The 20,849-nt window shown below is 36.2% G+C and overlaps 1 protein-coding gene across 1 annotated transcript in view; it reads left to right on the top strand.

Annotated features, from left to right (window-relative positions):
* CALCR (calcitonin receptor) overlaps positions 1-20,849 on the top strand; it is a 155,114-nt gene that overhangs the window by 87,407 nt on the left and 46,858 nt on the right. Inside the window, exons 2-4 of the mRNA XM_019443328.2 lie at positions 6,054-6,134; positions 12,727-12,883; positions 14,766-14,876. Of these exons, the coding sequence (XP_019298873.1) occupies positions 6,084-6,134; positions 12,727-12,883; positions 14,766-14,876 (319 nt within the window). The 5' untranslated portion in view covers positions 6,054-6,083. The remainder of the gene's footprint in view (positions 1-6,053; positions 6,135-12,726; positions 12,884-14,765; positions 14,877-20,849) is intronic.

The following is a 20,849-nucleotide window of genomic DNA, read 5'->3' as shown; positions in this document are numbered from 1 at the left end:
AACCAGTTTACCAAAAAGAGCTCCACTGCAGAGAATGCCAGTTTTTACTACTTAAACTTGGAGCTTAGAGTTAGATGAGCACTTTAAACTCATGATGAAGAGCAAGAAGTCAGTCTGTTTTGCTGAATATGTCAACATAAATAATGACATGAAGGAATGACATAGTGACAACACTATGTCTTGGCAAGCTGCCTAGAGTAATGAAGAATGATTTTCCAGTAGATCACGTAATAAAGGAGTTATCCAAACAGAAGGCATTGCTGAGGCAACAAACCAGTATACCCTGTGGTTTCACAAAACTTTTTTACCTGTTCACTTGGACTATATCTACATAAACATATTAGATAGATCTTTTTTCAAAAGAAATGTCAAATTTCAAATTTGAAGCAGATTCTAGGCCTTGGGTGACAAAAGGCTACAGCTATTTTGAGATAAGCAGTGTCTGTCTCTTCTCTTTCCTGCTGTATGCCCATACCCTCATACTACTTGTTCTCATAGCCAGGGTATTAGAGGAGAGGTTCTTAACAAATAATGCTCCAAAGGAGCAATTGCCTCTGAGATGCCTTTTATAGCTTTGGGCTTTGTACCAAGGCTGGGGAATATTTAAGACCTCAGAAATTCCACTTTTGCTCCATGGAGAAGAAAAAAAGAAAATTTTAAGTAAAAGGGCAGCTCTTTCTCATGACTTGCAAACTTAATAGACTATGGTGGGTTAGAAATTGCCATTGAGCCAAAAGAGCATTTTCCAAAGTATATGCTGTAGATGGGTTAATAATTGTTATTGCCAAAAACATTTTTTTCATAGTCAAATGAGTTTGGAGAATGAAGACGGAAAGTCAGACTAGTGTTTTTGGTACAAGAAAATTAGGTACTTTAAAGTGCTAATGTCTATGGTAGATCTCTAAGAATAATATAGGAAATGCTTAATTTCCCTAAACATTTTTGGCCATGGAAACTTTATTTTATGCTGCTTCTCATGGGATTACTGCTATTCTATGGAATACACTTTTGGAAATGCTGATCTATGAGAATAGACACATTATTTTCAGACAGTGACATTTCATATTCTTTCCACAAAAAAATAAATAAATAAAAATAAATAAAAATATAAAAAATAAATAAAAATAAAAAAACTTTACATGTCAAGGAAATTCGTTCTCCTTAAATGAAGATTATTCTATTCAATCACCATCATTGAATTAGTGATTTAGACTCTGTGTATTAATAGAAGTGGTTTCCACTGACCAACTCATCCCTGCAACAAAGGAATACAGTCTTCTAGAGAAGAGATTAGTGTTGAGTGTTCATTTGTGGATTCAAAGTAGTGCAGATTGTATTGTCTCACCCATTAATTGAACCAGTGTCCAGGGTTATTTCATATACATGTTCTAAGTCCAGCTCCACAATCAAGCTTTTAGACTCCACATTCATCTGGTTTATATATGGGGCTCCCACAAGAGCTTTTGTTAAAAAAAAAAAAGTGGTTAAAAGACATGTTGGAAACCATTATCCTAAGAAGACTGCTGGACAGATCCAGTGGAATCCATAAGCTTCACATATGAGAGTGTGTTCTTCTCCTAGTCAAGGAGGATTGGCTAAGGAGTCTTTCTATAGACAGGAAACTGACATAGAGATGAAGCTCCTTGCCCAAAACAAAAGAAATAATAAAAGTAAAATTAGGGCCCCTGGGTGGCTCAGTTGGTTAAACATCTCTTAGTTTCGGCTCAGATCATGATCTCACAGTTTGTGAGATCAAGCCCTGCTTGGGATTCTGTCTCTCCCTCTCTCTCTGCCTCTACCCTGCATTCTCCCTCTCTCTCTAAATCACTAAAGAAATATTAGGGGCGCCTGGGTGACTCAGTCAGTTAAGCTTCCTATTTCAGCTCAGGTCATGATCTCACGGTTCGTGAGTTCGAGCCCTGTGTCAGGCTCTGTGCTGATAGCTCAGCGCCTGGAGCCTGCTTCAGATTCTGTGTCTCCCTCTCTCTCTGCCCCTCCCCCACTCACACTCTGTCTCTCTGTCTCTGAAAAATAAATAAAACATTTAAAAAAATTTTTAAAAAGAAACATAAAAAAAATTAAAAGCAGAAATTAGAATCTCTTGGTTCTCCAACTAGGGCTCTTTGGGGAGATAATAATGCTTCCTACCTTACCAAAATCTGGTAAAATTTCATCCCTTAAACTAAGCAACCAACATTTACTGAGCACTTACAATGTTCCTGATTCCTTTCTAGGTTCTTGGGTTACAAAAATGAGTAAAGTCCTTGCTGTACAGAAGGAATAGGGAAAACATTAAGAAGTAAACAAATCAATAATCTAATGTCAAAGTTAAGCTTTGTTCTGGTTTTCTCTGAGTCATCTTCCAGGTATACCAGATCACAGGTTACCTGTCTGATCACAGGTTACCTGTCTCATCTGTACCCATTCCAAATTAAACGTTCCCAAGTTGCATTTTTATCTCCATTAGCTGCTGTTTGCCTGATTTTGTCCTTTCCTGTTTGGGTGCAGGTTTAACTCTCTAAGCCTTAGGTCAAAACTGTTTTCCTCACGGCCACTGAATTCTGAATCCTGCCTTTTGGAAATTCCACATTAGTCCTTCCCTAGATTCCACCCTGCAATCTATCCATCCTTTAATCATCTATTCAACTAAGCTATAGACTTAGGTTTTCCACATCCATCATTCTTTTTAACTCCTCTTCATTCTCTCTCTCTCTCTCTGTCTCTCTCTGTCTCTCTCTTCCCTTGGAAGAATCTCAGCAAAGCTGAATTACTTCATTTTTTATTCTGATTCTGCTCTTCTTTGCCATGTTTTTCTCCCTTAAATTCATAAATCCCTGTCTTTCTTCACAACTCTACTTATATGTTATTTCTCTCCTCTTCACACATCATCATGAAATACTTCTCTCAAAGAGAGGCATATCTACAAAGTACTGTTTAACCTTGAACAATTACAAGTGATCTTTCCTGACTAGAGGCAGATTCGGTACAGTCCAGATCTGCTATAAAGTTGCACATGAGAAATTTGTTATAGTCCACAATAATGCAAGAGTATTTAAAATTATAGACATGTCCAATTAATAGGAGAAAGGAAAGGACTTTGTTTCTTGGTTAAACCCCTCTGTCATTTCCGAACATTCACTCTCAGATCCATGTCCTTACTATTTTCGTTTGCTTTAGTTGGTCGTGGGACAATCGTAAAAGCAGTGTGTGGGGCTTTGAAACCATGGGGCTCCCCTTTCCTACAGCAAAATGTGCAGCCTCATTCACCTTCCGGGGGACAGTTCTCCCACAGCCTCTAATGCTCCTCATGGTAATGATACTGTTGAGCGAAAACCTAGCAACTTATACTTTATAACATATCAAATGACATCAAATATATGACATGGATAGAACAAGCCAATTAACTGCCTAATCACCCCATATTCACCTTCATAGAGAAGCTGGCTTCTCACTGTGCGTAGCTCTCACATTTAGAATTAATGAGTAGGACTTTCATCTGAAGAAGAGATCTGACTTTTAATTCTGGCACTCACACATCTTTTCTCTCAGAGGCCAAATCATAGGGCTACCATTAATAGCAGACTTTAAAAAATCAATGTATGTCTATGATTTCCTTCTTAAAAAAAAAAGCAGGATCTAGTTAAGCAAAGCTGCGTTAATTTCATGAGTACACACAGTACATTTCAAAAGTCCTGCCTTTCAGCCCAGGAAATAAGACTCATCCAAGATTCTGGTAGTAATATATTTAATTAAAGGAGAATACAAATCAAAAGTTCTTTTTCTTTCACCTATTTCCCCTTCCTGAATTTCTTCATTATCTAACTTTGTATCCAAGCTAGCAATCTGAGAGACAACTTTAGTTTCTTCTTCTTTATTTCTCAGCACAATCATATTGGTGCTTCTTGCTATAATAGGGCCCTATATTTTAGTCCTAGTTGAGGGTTTTATTCATTTACTTAAAGTTTGTAGGGAATCACTGAAAGAAGATACAATTACACTCATTTTAATATAGACAATGGGTTGGAGAGATCAAGACTTAAAGTAGGGAAACATCCTGAGGCTGTTTTGGGGTCCTGATGAGAAAGACAGAGTCCTGTATTAAGGCAGTGGAGAAGGGTGGACATGTCTGAAAAGATACCCAACACAGATAGAATTGGAGTCCTGGAGACTAGATGTTGGGTACGAGGAAGTGCGCAGAATCAAGGATGATTTGGGTTTCTCCTTTGGACAATTCCTGGATAATTATGCAAGTCACTGACACGGGAAGGCAAGGAATTGGAGAGGGAAAAGGATATACAGTATTCAGATTTGTTAATGTGGTCATGTAGAGAAGATGCAGTTTTTAAAAATCACAGAGTTCTAGGCTTCCTTTGATTCATTGGACCACTAACACCCATCATTATCAATAATAATAATAATCATGTGTAAGTGATTATGTGAAGTGTGAGAGATAAAGATAGCTAAAACGTAATTCTTATCTGAAAGGGGTTTAGCATCAGGCAAGGTTGTCAGGTTATGTATGTATCTAGATGAAAACGTATAGCTGACATATAAAGTGCCGAAAGAATGGTTTGGGTAATAAATTTCCTAGGTATTCAGACCCTAATTTTCTAGGTGTATTTTCACTTCCTGAGGAGCTCTAAGCTCCAGCTAAATTAAACTATTGTATTCCTTATTCTTCAGCTACCCCTAAATTTGCCTATCTTCATATCTTGTTTTCATCTGCTTTCACTGCCTATAGGTCTTGCTTTTCAAAATCCTATTCAGTCAAAATACAAATCCTGCCCTGGTTCCCCTATTCAGAAGCTCTCCCTTTTATGAAGGTCTGTATTTGTACCATTTTTTTTTTATCATTTTACCCATTTTATGTTATAGTTGTGTTAGCACATGTCTTGTATCATTCATACCTAGTGTATTGCACAGACACCCCAATGCTCAGTTTCTTGTAATGGGACCATGTCTAATCCAGCTCACCCACGTGTGTTTTTAATTTACTAGTGGACTTGAGGTAAATCACAAGCCATAAATAATAATCCGCATATAGGATGACACTTGAAAATTATACTTTACATTCTCAGTTTCCTGTAGTACTGATATGTAAATGGAATACAACTTTTGCTCTTTGGGGAGCAAGTGTATTAGGTAGACAGTGCAGATACTAACATACCTAGCAGAATATGTAAGTGTAAGATATATGATGTGATCATAGCCACTCACCCCTAGGTGAAATACAGTTTTCACGCAAATCCCACTGATGAAAAATATACATATATACTTTTTTGCTCTTTTATTATCTTTCCTTGTGTAAAATTATCGGCAGTCATGAAAAACTGATATTTGTGACAGCAGCATGTTTCTGACGATTACATGCTTTTGGGTAGGAATGGTGAGCTGTTAGGTGACATACTCAATCCTTGCTGTGGAAGAAATTTATTTTTAATAGCAGCTTGAAGCTTGTAGAAAATTTTGTAGGAAAGAAAAATATTTTGACATATTCTATCCTTGCTATTGAGGAAATTTATTCTTAATAGCAACTTGAAGCTTGTAGAAAATTCTGTAGGAAAGGAAAATACTCAAGGCTCTAAATAAGACTGCTTAAATAAAAGTTGCCTTAAATTACCTAGGTGATCCTTTACAAATCATTGATTGTATTTGTTCATGTCTAATGAAGTGATTTCTTTCTGGACGTTTCCATTGAAATTTTCAACAGTTCTACTGACACCACATGTTAACTGAAGCCCACATTGATTGCTCTTGATTTCTCTGAATCCTTTATTTTGATCCTGATATGTATAGGTGGCTCTGGAATTTCTTAATAGGAGGACTTTAGACAACAACCAGACACCAGTCCTTCCTGGCTGAAAGGAAGGGCAATGGAACATGCAACTGCATTTGCATCACAAGCATATTGTTTACTTACATGAATTTATTTAGAATGTCTTGGGACATGATCCTCTCCAAGTCAAACTGAAAGACAAGAAAAGGAAATTGACTGTAGTCAGTATTAAACCTATATTAATGTAAATGTCTTTGTTACTTTTATATTTTTCTAGGACTTAGAAGATCGTCTTCAAAAACCAAAAATGAAGTTCACACTGACCCGCCGGTGCTTGGTACTCTTCATCTTCCTAAATGTAAGTAAAACATTATGTAAGCCACGTTAATCAAGAATGCTGACACAGAGCATGTGATTGAGTAGACACTCACACAGGGAGAGGTCTTGCCAAAACTACATTCCACAAGCCAAAACTATCATTTCCTTGATACTGTGCTAACAGATCCCCCCCCCCCAACTTTCACAATTTAGATTTGTGTTATAGTTCACTGAAAAATGTGAGCTTTGTTTATAAAAATTTAGCGTTAACTTGAGACATCTCCACATTATCTTGGAAATTAACATCAAAGGCTAATAATGTCCTTCGATAAAATGTTTTTCATCTTAAACATGTGGATCTGAACCAGTTTCTAGGCTTCTGTCTTTTTCAAACATCTGAACTCTTTCAGTCTGGCTATTGATTTTAAATGCATTTCTGATAAAAAAAATTTTTTAAAAAACTAAGAATCTTAGGTCTTAACATACCAATGTCATTCCATAACTCTTTCTCTAGCCTTGTAAATCATGCCCAATTTCTGTAATTTTATATTGTTTTTTTCCTAAATGGTTAGCAAGTAGTCAGAACTGCAATTATCTTAGAAAATACTACCAGTGCCTGCCTATTTATTTGTGTTAACTTTGTTAACTCCCCATCACATCAACTTCCATAGCACATGAAAGAGAGATGAGTAAATTTTACATAAACAAATTGGGAGTTGTATTGATCCTTATCCTGGCCAATGAATGATACCTGGCAATAAAATTCAGTCAATAACTGATCCTATTATACTCAGGCAAACAAAACTAGTCCAGGGTTCCAGGATTTACATTGTTAATTAATGTGTAGTCATGGGCTTACAAGTTTGTATAAACTGTTTCTCTTAACATTATTCAGGGGAAAATATCACTAATATTCCATAAACATAAATCTTATTTTTAAGGAAATTTTTATTTTGTAATGTTATACATCAAATAAGTGGTTTATGGGTATGATTGTCAATGTAGTCCTTTTGCATCTACTTGGATATTAAGTATAGTCTATTTTATTATGTAAAAGTATCATGTTATAATCTTTAGATAAAATACAACATAGTTTGCTAAAAGTAATCTGTTATTTGGAAATGCAGGTAACTTCATGCCATTGTAAATATAATAAAAACACTGGAACAAGAATATTGTAGAAAATATTAGCACATTTTATTTGGTCTGTAAATGATCAAGCTTTATATGAGATTCTATAGCTACAGAAATATTGGTATATTCTATTCATGATTGATATTGTTATTTTTATAGCTTAAATTAAATCCTATGTGATCAGTTGTATGTAAATATCTCTAAATAATTTTATTTTATAAAGTATATAATTATATTAAACATTGACAGAAGAAAAACTAAAGTAACTTTAACTAGATATAAGACAGTTTGAGTGTTTCCACCTTTTTTATTATAAAGACTACAGATAATTTGTGGTGTGCTAAAAAACTAAAGTAGATCAATTCTATTCAAAACTTTTACAAAATTCAAAGATTAAAATAATTTCATATATTTGAGCCATGGGCAGAAATATTTTATGGTTTGTGGGCATCTCTTTACTAGTAAACATACTGTACAGGGCACTTAAATGGCTTTGTGCTCTCTTTCCTGTGATAAACAGAAATTTGCTTCTCTGTCTTGTATTTGGATCATATATTTGATTTGGAGGATTCTTCCATAAAAAAAGTTTTGATATGTGAGTTTCCTTCTAAAACACACATTGTGTTCCACACTGATACTCCTTCAAGAAAAGTAAATTATTTTAAAAAGTGGTACTGATTTTAATTACTATAAAATATTACTTTTTTATACATTATTGTGAAAAATCACTGTCAGTATATTTGTTGAATTCTACCAACCTGATTTCCAAACGGTCTTTAAAGTATCAGTTTGGGTCACCACATTCCATGAGCCTCAATTTACATCAAGCAAAACCACCTACTCATTTCCTCTCCCTTATCTGTAATAGTGCAATTGGCTTAGAACAGTGCTTGGCACATAGTGAGTTCTAAAAAAAAAAGGTAGTGATGATGATAATTATAGCAACAATGATGAAGACACAGAAAAACTATATTCTTCTGAGAAGCATTCGTTGTTGGTAACTTATCTGTATTCCCCTATTTGCTTGGAATTTATCATTATGGAGCAGTTTTGTTGTTTAAATAATGCTTAAGTAGAAAAAACATAGGATACCAACCATCTGATCCTACCTGGAAGAACCAGGTTAACACTTTACAAAGCTCTGTTTTATCCTTTATTATTTTGAAAAGTATAAGTAACTGAAAACTACAAACAATTCCAACATGTACATTGTCAGTATTAAGGATGGTGACGTCAAAACCCTGCTGGTTATATCAAGTTGTGGATTCTGGAATCATGTTCCTTTTAGACAAATTCTGTCTGTGGAAATCAATAGGAATCTCTCCCTTCAGCACTGTAGCATGAGTTCCCATATTCGTTACGTTTGAACCACTGCAGTGATGCACCATTTCTTAAAGCTCTACACAGAATGGTCCTGTAATTGTTTTGTCTCTGTGCTTCTAGAAACCAAGAAGTAGGAAGATTGTCTTACATCAAAGTAGGAATTGCTTGAGTACATGTCCACTCAAACCAGATTGCTTTCCACCGGACTCCATGATTAGTGTGCACAAAACCTCCTAGAATGTGAGCCCCATGGGGGCAGGGACCTTGCCAGTCTTGTTCACTGCTGAATCTCCAGTACCTAGAACAGTAACTGGCATGGGGGAAGCAAAGTATTTATTAACTGAAAGAACAACGGTGTTTCAGCTACGGACTGCAGGTATTGGTGGCAGCTTGGTGGTCGTATGTGTGGCGCCATTTACTTGAACCTTTAGGAGTGACATCACATATACGGCGGCTAAACTGCTGCATAGGACAACAATTAAGAGGTTGTTTTTTGTTTTGCTTTGGGAGAATCATATAAGATGGCTTGTATGAAAAACTTTGAACATGAATCCTTATCCAGAACATCAATGTGCCCTTAATATCTCATCTCTATCTTCATTTGAGCATAAAATATTTATGTGCCAAAATGTATAATATAAACATAATACTTATGATAACTAAAATATTTTTAAGTGTTTCACATTGCTTGGTAGTCTTATCTAATCACTACTGCTTCTTGTTTGTCTCTATATTGCTGAAAATTATGCCACCTCACTAGCCATTTTTATTGGTACAAAATCACCAGCAAAACCTTTCTATGTTCATGAGCTTTATGAAATTTGTATATGTATTATTTTTAAGCAGTAGTAATTCCATTATTAGAATCATATATATAATCGTTATCTGTCTATATCTTCATATGTGTTATATATACATATATGACAGAATGCCTCAAATATATGTTATTTTCAGAAGAAAGTCACTGAAACATTCAGTTACCACTGCAAACATTCTAGTCATTGCTCACACACCAACCAGACAAGGAGTGGACTCAGATTACTATGTCTTATCTATGACAGAAGTTCTAATTTCTCATTCCTTCAGTGTTGAAACAATCTCTATAGAACCAGGCTCCAAACCAAGTTCACTGGAGTTTGTTTCAATATTGCAAGAATGGTAAGATTGATGCTCCTATCATCTACATGAAATACACATGCTCTTTCAGATGGTCATATCTACACTGTTATTGATGTTAAAACTTCATTAAAACAAATTATGCTGTAATTGAAAACACAAGTACCAGGCTTTCCTCTTGGTATCCTTGCACATAATGACTCCCCACGGCTTACAAGAATTTCCAACTAGTGCAGGAACATTTATTAATTGGTTACCCAGTCCATTAAAGATAGAATTCAGAATGTTACTTTTGGAAAGAATGCCAAACTTAAACAGGATGCTCCCTAACATCTAAAACACCTAGTATAAATGACAGAAAATATTTATATTGGACATCACATTCCAGCTTCTAATTTCATTTGAATATGGTGAGAAAATTACCCATAAATAAATAATATATCAAATGATAATTCTCACATCAATTAAAGATTCTAAGAATAGAGCTACAAAGAATCTAAAATAGATGCATAAAGTTAACCTATAATTGATATCTCTTATTGTGGAGATACAATGATCTATTAAAGACCATGGTTATGATCTTTAGTCAGATTGTTAAAACACACACAGCCACATGCATTCATACAAATGTAGGCTAGTATAATCCACAACGAAGCCTTTAACATGAAATCTATTAAAAATATGTATTTTTTACTCCCAAACCACATTCCAATTCCTGAAGGAATACTGAGCATTCAATTATTAATGATTCTTTACATTTCACAGTTCCTGGTGTCAGGAAATATTTTATGTTGATCTTTCTTGCTAGACTGTAAGCTCCATGAGGGCAGGATCTATGTTTATTTTACTCAGCACTAGCATAATGCTTGGCTGATAAAGTTCAATGACTATTTGCTGATTGGTTGATCTTAAAACCAGTAGGGAAGGATCATATGACAACAGAATGGTGTTCAACTATGTTGGTAAAGGATTTGTACATTTGAAATAATTTCTGTGAGTTCATTAATGTCTCTTTTTTTTCTGTCATACATTCAAGAAGCATTAAAATTAGAAACAATCCTAATATTTAAAGAGTAGTATCAACTATACCCACAGTAAGTGTCCATCTAGAGTTATCACAGTATGTAATAAGTATTCACCCTCTTCTGTTTGCAAGCAATTTCTACTCAGATGCCTTGCTGGCACCTTCAAAACAAGAACAAAAGAGAACTTACGTTCTTCCCCCTAGTAACTTCTCCCTTCTCAGGTATTCCCATTCTTGTCCATTATGTAGGTTAAAATACCTGAGCTATTTGACTATTACTGTTCTCCGGTCCTTATATTCAAATATATGTTTTTATTATCTGAGAAAGTGCTGAGGGTTGTGCTTCCCTGTTCCCTCACGCAGTGCTCTAGTCCATGCCTTCAGCTTCCTGGCTCCCTCCCCAGCTCTGATCTGTGAACATCTGATGCCCACCACATGAATTTTACTAACATTTTCCTTTCACAAACTTCACTGGTCAAAAGCCTACAGTACATCTTTAATTTATTGTCATGTTTTAATGATATTAGCTAAAATGTATTGAGCCTTTCATTGCACCAGGCACTTTGGATTTGTTTTCTCAGGGCTCTATATTATCTTATTTTCCTTGACTCCATTTCTTACTAACCCCCAAATATGCTTCTCTCCAGGAACAATGGTTTCCTTACTGTGTCTCATACGTGCCATTTCCTACCTTTGGGACCTATACGCATTCCTTTCCCTTCATTCAGAAAGCCTTCCCTCTCCTCTCTGCCTATGTAGACACTGCATATACTCAAAGTCCAGTTGAAATTCTACCTTGTATCTGTAATGGTAACTGACTATTCTTGCACCATGCCCTCTGTACACTCTGAATTTTTATTGTATTATGCATTGTACAATTTAGCATCTAGTGATATGCTATCTGATAGGAAAGCATGCCACATCCACACAATGACATACACTGGGAAACAGTGTGGTTACACTCTGAGTAGCCTGAGGTATACAGGTCAACTTAATAAAAATGAGTTTGCCTTAGAGACTGTGAGGAATAGAGAAAAGTATGCAACACTGTTTCTGGCATGAATACAGCTGGGGAAACTTCAATCCTAGAATAATTTAGACAGAATAAGGCCAAATAAAAAAATGTGTTTAACAGGTGTGATAGAAAGAGAGCAACTTTCTAACTTCAGAAGAAGAAAAAGCCAGTGCAAGCTGAAGCTTACAGTCTTCTCTGAACAAGTCTCTATGCAGAACATGGGTATAGAATCACAGATTCAAGCACCACCAAAAACATCATGGCCACAAAAGAAATTGAAATCTATATAAACATGACTTAGGATAATTTGTCAGTCTGTGATCATGACCAGTGACAGCCTGTACCAAAAGTGCAGAAGCACTAAGAGAAATATTTAAGATTTGCACTGATTTCCAGCAGTGAAAATAAATTATCCTGTGTAGGTCACCTGCTGAAGAAGCCTATTTAAAGATATTAAAGCCAATTATCCAATGCAGAGTATCTCAGAGGAACAGATTTCGTTTGTTCTGTGACTACCTGGAGTGAATTTTTGGCAGTGCACGTAATCTAAGCAGAAATAAAAATCAGCTGAAAGAATCTAATATAAAAGTTTACTTATTGCACTAATATATCTATTTTTAATAACATGATTCATGATTATTAGAAGTTCCAAAGAAGGCAAAGTTGATTTAATATTGGTATTTTTTGGAAATCAGGTTATTTGTTTTGTTTACCTCTAAACTTAACAGTGATAACAAAATTAAAACAATCTTATATGATAAAGAGGTGCATGAGTTTGAGTGGGGGCTATACATTTTCAGTAGTGAATGGAAAGAATGCATATATGAAATCTGTAGGTAGAATTTGTAGATGAAATATAAATACACTTTTCAGTTATGAAGAAAAATATTCCACTTGGAGACCATATATAATTGTTGCTCGTGGAAGGAAAATGTTTTCAAACTTTTTGACTGTCTCATTTATTTCTGTATACACCGGCTCCTGCTCTCTATAAGTGACTGATTTTTCTTTTTAATACAGCACCCAACCCCAATTCTTCCTGCCACTTCAAATGACACCTATCCTCCAAATATGAAGTCCGAGCCATTTCTCTACGTCCTAGGACGTAAGAAAATGACGGATGCGCAGTACAAATGCTATGACCGCATGCAGCAGTTACCCCCATACCAAGGAGAAGGTAAGAAGAAAGATGTATGCAAATATGTTTCAAACAACATTAAAGGTTTTTTGCTTCAGTGGGTAAATATGTGTTGACTAGTTTTAATATGCCAGCAGTTTTAACGGTGGTTTTCAAACTATGGTATGCTTGTATATTTCATGCTGGACACATGCCTACTTTCTTTGCTCAAGTCCACCCAACTGGTTTTGGGCTAACATCTACACTTATGACAAAATTACTACAATAACTCAGTATTCACACCTGGCAAAGAGGGACAATGCAGGACGAAGTGAGGGAGAAGAATTGGAAAATGATAGGAAGGGAATGGGAAAATGGTGGGCAGAGAATTTGCCTCAGGTGAATCCTGTCAAAATCCTGTCTTGTTTTGGGTTAATTAGGCAGTATCTTCCCTTAACTGTCAATTCGTTGGCAACTATTGCTATTCCTTCTCCTTTTCTAGCCCCAGTTCCCAGAGAAATTAGAAAAAAGCTATCTCCTAGGCAGGCATTGTTTATCTGTCACCTTCTCTAGAATGCTCTATGTGACTGTTCAAATATTTTCAGGGCCAAGCCTATTCTTTTAGCCATAGAGGGCTATGTGATGGCCAAGCATTACTACATCCATTTCAGTTCTCTTCCCTGTCCCCTAAAACATTTGAAAAGACCCAACAAGATCTTGTACACCCTTGTATATTCTAAGATAACACTGCTTGGTGTGTGTGTTGGGGGTGAGGGGGAATATCAGTTAACTATATTCTATTACTACACATGGTTTGCCTTTAAATAGTTAAATTTCTACTTAATTTCTACTTCCTATTTTTAGAATATTTCTTTTAAACAAAACTCAAGACAGTAGAAAGATAGATACATGTTATTCTTCGGTCTCCAGTAGTTTCAGTGTTTTTTAAGAAACTGAAAAGTCATTAGATGCATCTCTGCCCAAAGAAGAAATCATTTCTTCTGAAGCAAGTGAAACAATAGAAACACATTTATTTTCAGAGACCAAGCGAGAGCAGACTCCTTCATTCACTTCAGTCTTAATCATTTTGGGAGGCTGAACTTTTGTGCTATGATCATTTCTTTTCTTTTTTCTGTTTTTTTTCTTTTTCTTTTTTCTTTTCCTTCCTTCTTTTCTTTCTTTCCTTAGTTCCTTTTTTCCTCCTTCCTTCCTTTTTTTTTGTTCTTGGACTGCCTTCAAAGCCTGAGGCTTATTCTTTTGAATAGCTTTATAGAGGTCAATCTTCACATTTTAGGGTACATTAAATTTTGAAAGCAGTGAGACACCACTAAGACCCAATGCTGATAAATACATAAACTACTCAAACTGAGCATTATTTTAGCTACTAACAAAGTGTGATTCTAAAATAATAAGACTAGATTTCTGTGTGACCTGTTTACTGTGGACAAATGCATCTCCCACAGGAATTTTGAACAATTGAATTTTAAACCCTTGGATTAAGAATAGAACTATTCAAGGCAACCCCTTTGAAGGTTAATGGCTAGTAGGATCCATATGTTACAAAAACATATAGTTTTTTCAAGGTAAGCCTCTGATCCAGGGGTGATACTGCATATACCTTTCACAAGATTTCTTTGCAGCATTTCTGGAGACATTTTCAAGGAAAGATTTTAGAGGAAAGATTCCATACAGATGACATGTATGTCTTTTGAGGAGCAAATGGAGAAAACCCTCTAAAAATGTAAACTCTATTAAGAGTTGGTAAAGTGAATATCTTTATTTTGTTGTTGTTGCTGTTCTTTTTAATATTTCCATATGCATGTCCAGAGCTCCAAAATAACCATCTATTAAATAGATAGATCCTGTTTAACACTGTCAAATCCCTGCTGATGATTCTGCAACTTTTTCCAAATACAGTGTTAATTTCTTTCTGAATAATCAGGTCCGTATTGCAACCGTACCTGGGATGGATGGCTGTGCTGGGATGATACACCGGCTGGAGTACTGTCCCATCAATACTGCCCAGATTATTTTCCAGACTTTGATCCATCAGGTAAAATATTTCTTTTTATTTCACATCTTGCTTCGCTTTTAGAATTTTCATGGTTCTGAAAAGAAAATAAGATATAAAAGATATCTATCTAATCATACTCTGTGTTTCAGCATTTTCTGAAGAATTTTCTTACTTGAAGTATTACCCAGTTGCACAAATATTACAAGCTCTCCTTATTTTTTAAGTGGCATTACTGGTCAGTTGTGTACATTAGGTCTTAAATTCTAAATAAAAGTTAAATTTTTATATATTTTAAATATTTGTTATTAAATTTTAGTAAAATTTTAAATTAATTTTTTTTAATTTTTTTTTTTAACATTTATTCATTTTTGAGACAGAGACAGAGCATGAACAGGGGAGGAGCAGAGAGAGGGGGAGACACAGAATCTGAAATAGGCTCCAGGCTCTGAGCTGTCAGCACAGAGCCCGACGCGGGGCTCGAACTCACGGACCGTGAGATCATGACCTGAGCCGAAGTCAGACGCTTAACCGACCAAGCCACCCAGGCACCCCTAAATTAATTTTTTTAAACTGTGAAGTTTTACTTAAATGTGGTTGTTCTTAAGTTTTCAATTGTGTCACATTTAGCAACTTATGCAAATGCTTGGTCTAGAGTTCGGGTCTACTGGGCTGATATAGCATGCATAATGGAAATTTTATATAACACTGAAAGTTATATAGGGGCATCTGATGGCTCAGTCGGTTAAGTGCCCGAGTTCTGCTCAGGTCATGATCTCACGGTTCGTGAGTTCAAGCCCCATGTCAGGCTCTGTGCTGACAGCTCAGAGCCTGGAGCCTGCTTCAGATTCTGTGTCTCCTTCTCTCTTTGCCCCTCCCCTGCTCTCTCTCTCTCTGTCTCAAAAATAAATAAACATTAAAAAAATTTAAAAAAAGAGAGTTATATAAAACTGTCATGTCTAAAGGAAAATAAACCAGAAGGTGGTAACTCTAGACATCTACTAGATTTCTGTTCCAACAGTAGATTATTAAAATATGTTCAGTAAATAAGACTAATGCTGTTATAATGGATCATACTAATACCCAGCTCCATGCCCTGCACAACATAAGCAGTCAATAAATGTGTGTTAAGTAAATGAGTGACACCAAATTCATTTTAGTTATAAAAGTAACACAGGAATACTTTTCATTGAGTGTCATTTTTAACTTTTCAAAACATTTTCATATATATTATCTCATTTTATACTCACACAATATTTGACACAAAATTGCAAGTGTACCAAGTCCCTAGAGCTCTTACCTAACCCTCTCTTTGTAAGTAAATGCAGGGGCACCTGGGTGGCTCAGTAGGTTAAGCATCTGACTTCAGCTCAGGTGATGATCTCACAGTTTGTGGGTTTGAGCCCCATGTCAGGCTCTGTGCTAAAACCTCTGAGCCTGGAGTCTGCTTCAGATTCTGTGTCTCCCTCTCTCTTATATATATATAATACATATAAGTAAGTGCAACAGTCTTGGAAAAGCATTTGGGAAGCAATATTTCTAAGTCTCCATACAAACTTGTGCAGATTGAAGTACCTTTAGAACCTTCTAAGGAAGACATGTTTTTCCTTCAGGCCTTAATCTAGCCACACTGGTGTAACTGGAAGTTGGGTCAGGATGCTTAGGCAGGATAAAGGTCGAGGAGTACCAGCTACCAAGTGGAGTGAGAAGCCAGAGCGCTGACAAGATGTATCTCTGAACTGTCAGCTATCCAAATAAATTGGAGATCTGGAATCCAAGATGCTCTGGTAGTTAGTGGTCAGGAGCAGTGCAAGGAATGTGTAAAGAGATGTTTGAGTTTGTATAACAGCCTCAATCCAGAGACTAGCTACGTGGGGATCAGGGGAATGGATTTGGGTAGGTGTTAGCAATGAGTGATTCTCAACTTAGCTAAGAACCTAGGAAACTTAAAAAAATCCTGATGCCTGGTACCACCCCAGATATTCTTAAATAATTAGTTTGGAGCATAACCTGGGCATGATCTTTTAAAGTTCTGCTTGTGATTAAATGTATAGCCAAGATGAAAATGTGTTAAATAATAAAGAGAGTCCAGTTAAGAAAGTGGCTGGTACCAGGAAAGCTCAACCAATACACTAAGTAGCTGTGCCCATGGGAGGGAGAGCCCAGTATCCAACGAGACTGTACCAGAGGAGTAAAAAGCAGTAGCCACCCAGCTTCAGGGACTGCAGGTGTTGGGGCCAGAAAAATTCTGTTCCAAAACACTAGATAGAAAATCTGCCCTAATGAAATACTATATGGGATTAACATACTGAAAAGGGAGTATAAATCTTAGTTATAAAAGAGACCCATATGCTGAAACTAAGCTACAGACACACGATTTAAATCCCAGTTAACAGGTGAGGTTTGTGCCTGAGAGCAGAGTGTGCCTGGGTGTGCCTGAGTCCCAGTCTGCTGACTGTGTTTAAGTGGCTCTAGGTGTTGAACTGGCTGGCTGGGAGTCAGGGCCCCAGGTAGTCAGTTCATTCCATCTCAAGCTCCTGATCCCTTTTAACAAGATGTGATATAACAGAACACAGTAATCCCTCCGCACCTCACAGTGCCGATTTTCCTCTGTGTCCTTTTGGGAGTGGTTCAGTGGAAGAGAGTTGGAATATTCAGTGAGTGGAAGGGAATGCCAAGGTCCTGACAGGAAGGATCTTCATTGAACTAGCATTTTGAAGAGGAATCAGTGTTTGTTTCATGCTTAAGAGATTATGTATGAAAAAACCAACCTTAACTTTCAAATTTTTCCAAGAGTTGTTTGGTCAGAGTTTCTACCATCTTTTGGGATCAACCAGCCCATCTGTTTCCCTTTACTCACTGATAATGAATGGCAAGAGTTTACTGCTGCACAGACCGAAAGTGAGATCATCAGTTAAGATAGAAACAATAGTCAAATGGTAAAATCTAGTCAAGAAAGTCTCTGGAATCCAGATTAGAGCAGAGAAATTAGTCTGTCCCTGTATCAATGTTTGAGAGATGCTTTTCGTGCATCTAGCAAGGATGAGATCCAAAGTTCCACCCCAGTAAGACAGAGATAGTGAAAATGAGATTACGGGGGACTGCTTTAAAAACCAGTTCAGGCCAGCCACTGCTGAAAATTCTCATTGTGAAAAGAGGAAGGGCTTAGTGCTCTGCCCCTGCTCAGCACTACATTCCTGTAAACTCTAACTAAATGCTATTTGATGATAATCTTTCCATCTTTTATTGACTCTTCCCAGTAAATGATGCTTCATTAATCTTGACTTGACAACTACATTAGAAGTAACTTGATTGGCACAAAGAGCTTTTCTGCAACTGAGACTACAAGGCCAGTTCCAAAGCAGCAATGGGCTCTTGCCAAAATGGCTATACTTACTGACTAAAAGGCAAGTTTTTGGTCAGCAAAACAGGGATTTCCAGGCATAGATCCATCTTATCAGCCTGGTTTGTAGAAAGAACCCTCTCAATGGGGGGACAAATCCACTTCAAAAGAAAAACACATGTTAAAAATACCTATTTCACCAAACGTAAATTCTTTAGGATTTTACCATTGACCCAAAGCTACACCTTGATGATAAACAAAACAGTTTCATGAAATGACAGAGATTTCATTTTAGACAAAGTGCTTGGTAAAAGACGGGTCATGAGAGAGTGAATAACAGCACTGAAATTCAAAAGAGGCTGGTGGCCTGAAGGAATATGCTAGAATGTAAAAAGCAGATTTATAAGGAGGTGCTTAAGGCCCTGATCTTAATGTCACTCAGTCAACATTAATGGCACAGCGCCAAGATGGTCAACATGGTTTAGGACAATGATTCTCAACCCTGATACCCTTTGGAATTGGTGAGCTTTTTAAAAAATGCTAATGCCTGGTTACCTCTCCAGTTAATCAAATTTGAATCTCTGGAGATTGGAGCTGAGCATCTGTAAAACCTCCATATGAATCTAAAGTGAAATAAGCATGCTGCCCTCTTCATGGGGCAGTCCAAATTTAAAATATTTTAGGGAAATACCAGTATCAGAGCACATGCAGAGTGGCTCCAGACTATGAAGGGACAGCAAACTGTGTAGTGTGAGTAAATAGGGATGTTTGGTTTGGAAAGGGAAGTTAGAGTAGACATATCCTTTCTTTGAATATTGAAAGACTTGCCAGGTGGGGAGGACAAGTTCTTATAGCTGTAACAGGTAGAAGCAAGAAATGCTTAGATCCAGACTTTAGTGACATCAAAACAAAATAATATTTCCTACAGTCTTGTCCATGATTGGAATGGACTTCTTGAGGAGGAACACCCCTCCCTCCTCCATAGAATATATTTTGCCTTACATAGCTAAATAATGTTGTTAAAACAGATTGTATTCATTTTGATAAAGTAATAAGCTAGTTTCTGACAATATAATAAAGATAAGATGCTGCACTGCAAGCCACTTTTCTAAAAATTGCAAGAAGCTTCAACAAATAGCATTAGCAAAATCATTGACCAATTGTCAATATCAATTTTTCTATGCTGATTAGTGCTAACCCTTTTTTGAAATATTGTTGGTGTCCAGTGGTGATTCTTTTTTTTTTTTTTTTTTTTTTGAATGCTTATTTATTTTTTAGAGAGAGAGAAAATGAGGAGGGCAGGGGCAGAGAGAGAGGTAGACACAGAATCCAAAGCCAACTCTGAGCTGTCAGCACAGAGCCCAACACGGGGCTCAAACTCACAAACCATGAGATCATGACCTGAGCAGAACTTGGACACTTAACCAACTGAGCCACCCAGGCACCCCTCAGTGGTGATTCTTTATATAGTTTTTGTCCAATGGCTATCTCAGCAAATCTACAATTAAAAATTTTTCCATTTAACTTTCTAACAAATTTACATTAAGCAATGATGAGTCTCATAGGTTGCTTGAAAACATCTTTTGCTTGCAGAATGTGTTTTTTCATCCACTTGAAATAATTGTTAGAGTAGACATACAAACAAATCTACAGTTTTAAGCTTGAATCTTGTGTTTAATTTGATAGCACCTGTTTCAGTTCTATAATTAAAAATTTTTAATTTCCCTTAAAATCTGCCAAAGATAAAAGAATTCTCATACTAGCTCTTAGCATATTGATTGACTAACCATAAATACTGATAGAAAATTATTTTAAATATTATGAGATCTCAGTGATGTTTTAGACAAATAAGGTTTTTTTTTTACATGAATTGTTTTCTTAGTATTTAAAACAATAACAGTTTCCTCCAAATATTAGTATGTGATTCAGACTCCCACATCCTGAGCTAAAAAAAAAAACCCCAAAAGTGATACAATAAAAGGTCTATCCACAGGTGGGACAGCTCTTTGCCTTTGCCAATGAAGAAAAATGCTTCAAAAATATTTTTCCCAGGAAATTATCAAAAATCAAAATTTTGTAAGGGTTCTAAATACACTGGTAAAACCTATTTGCATATTATACCAATTTGAGGTTGCTTTATGATATCTAAGGCAATAAGTGCATTGTAGAGGTACTCTGGAGAACTAGAGGAAGTCAGAATAACTCAGATTAAATTTGGCAAGTGCATTCATTTCAATGTGCATTTGTTCATTATTTTCTATTTTATTTAACTCAATATAATTTTTTCTTCCATTTGTATAGCCAATCAGATTAGATTTTAAATACTATCTTACAGTCAACAAATTATTTATGATTCTTTGGGTCACTGAATGGAGTGTAGATAACTTGTCCACAGAACTATGAGCCTTAATACAGAGTTAACTAGCTGCACAATAGCTTTGGAATCAAGCAGACCAGACCTGGATTTGACCCCTGGCCTTCCTACTTGCTAGCCATAGATGGGGAATTTACTCAATCTATCTGAGCCTCAGTTTCCTCATGTGTACAATGGGAAGACCAATACCCATCTTAAAGGGTCATTATTAACATTTAAGAAAATAATTCTGCAAAGTGCTTAGCACAGTGCCTGGCCCATAGCAAGGTGGAGATCTTTAAAATGCCAATCCAGCCAA

This window comes from Panthera pardus, unplaced genomic scaffold, assembly GCF_024362965.1.
Source record: "Panthera pardus isolate Hobbes unplaced genomic scaffold, ASM2436296v1 HiC_scaffold_8, whole genome shotgun sequence".
NCBI lineage: Eukaryota > Metazoa > Chordata > Mammalia > Carnivora > Felidae > Panthera > Panthera pardus.
This window is presented reverse-complemented; position numbering and strand designations above follow the sequence as displayed.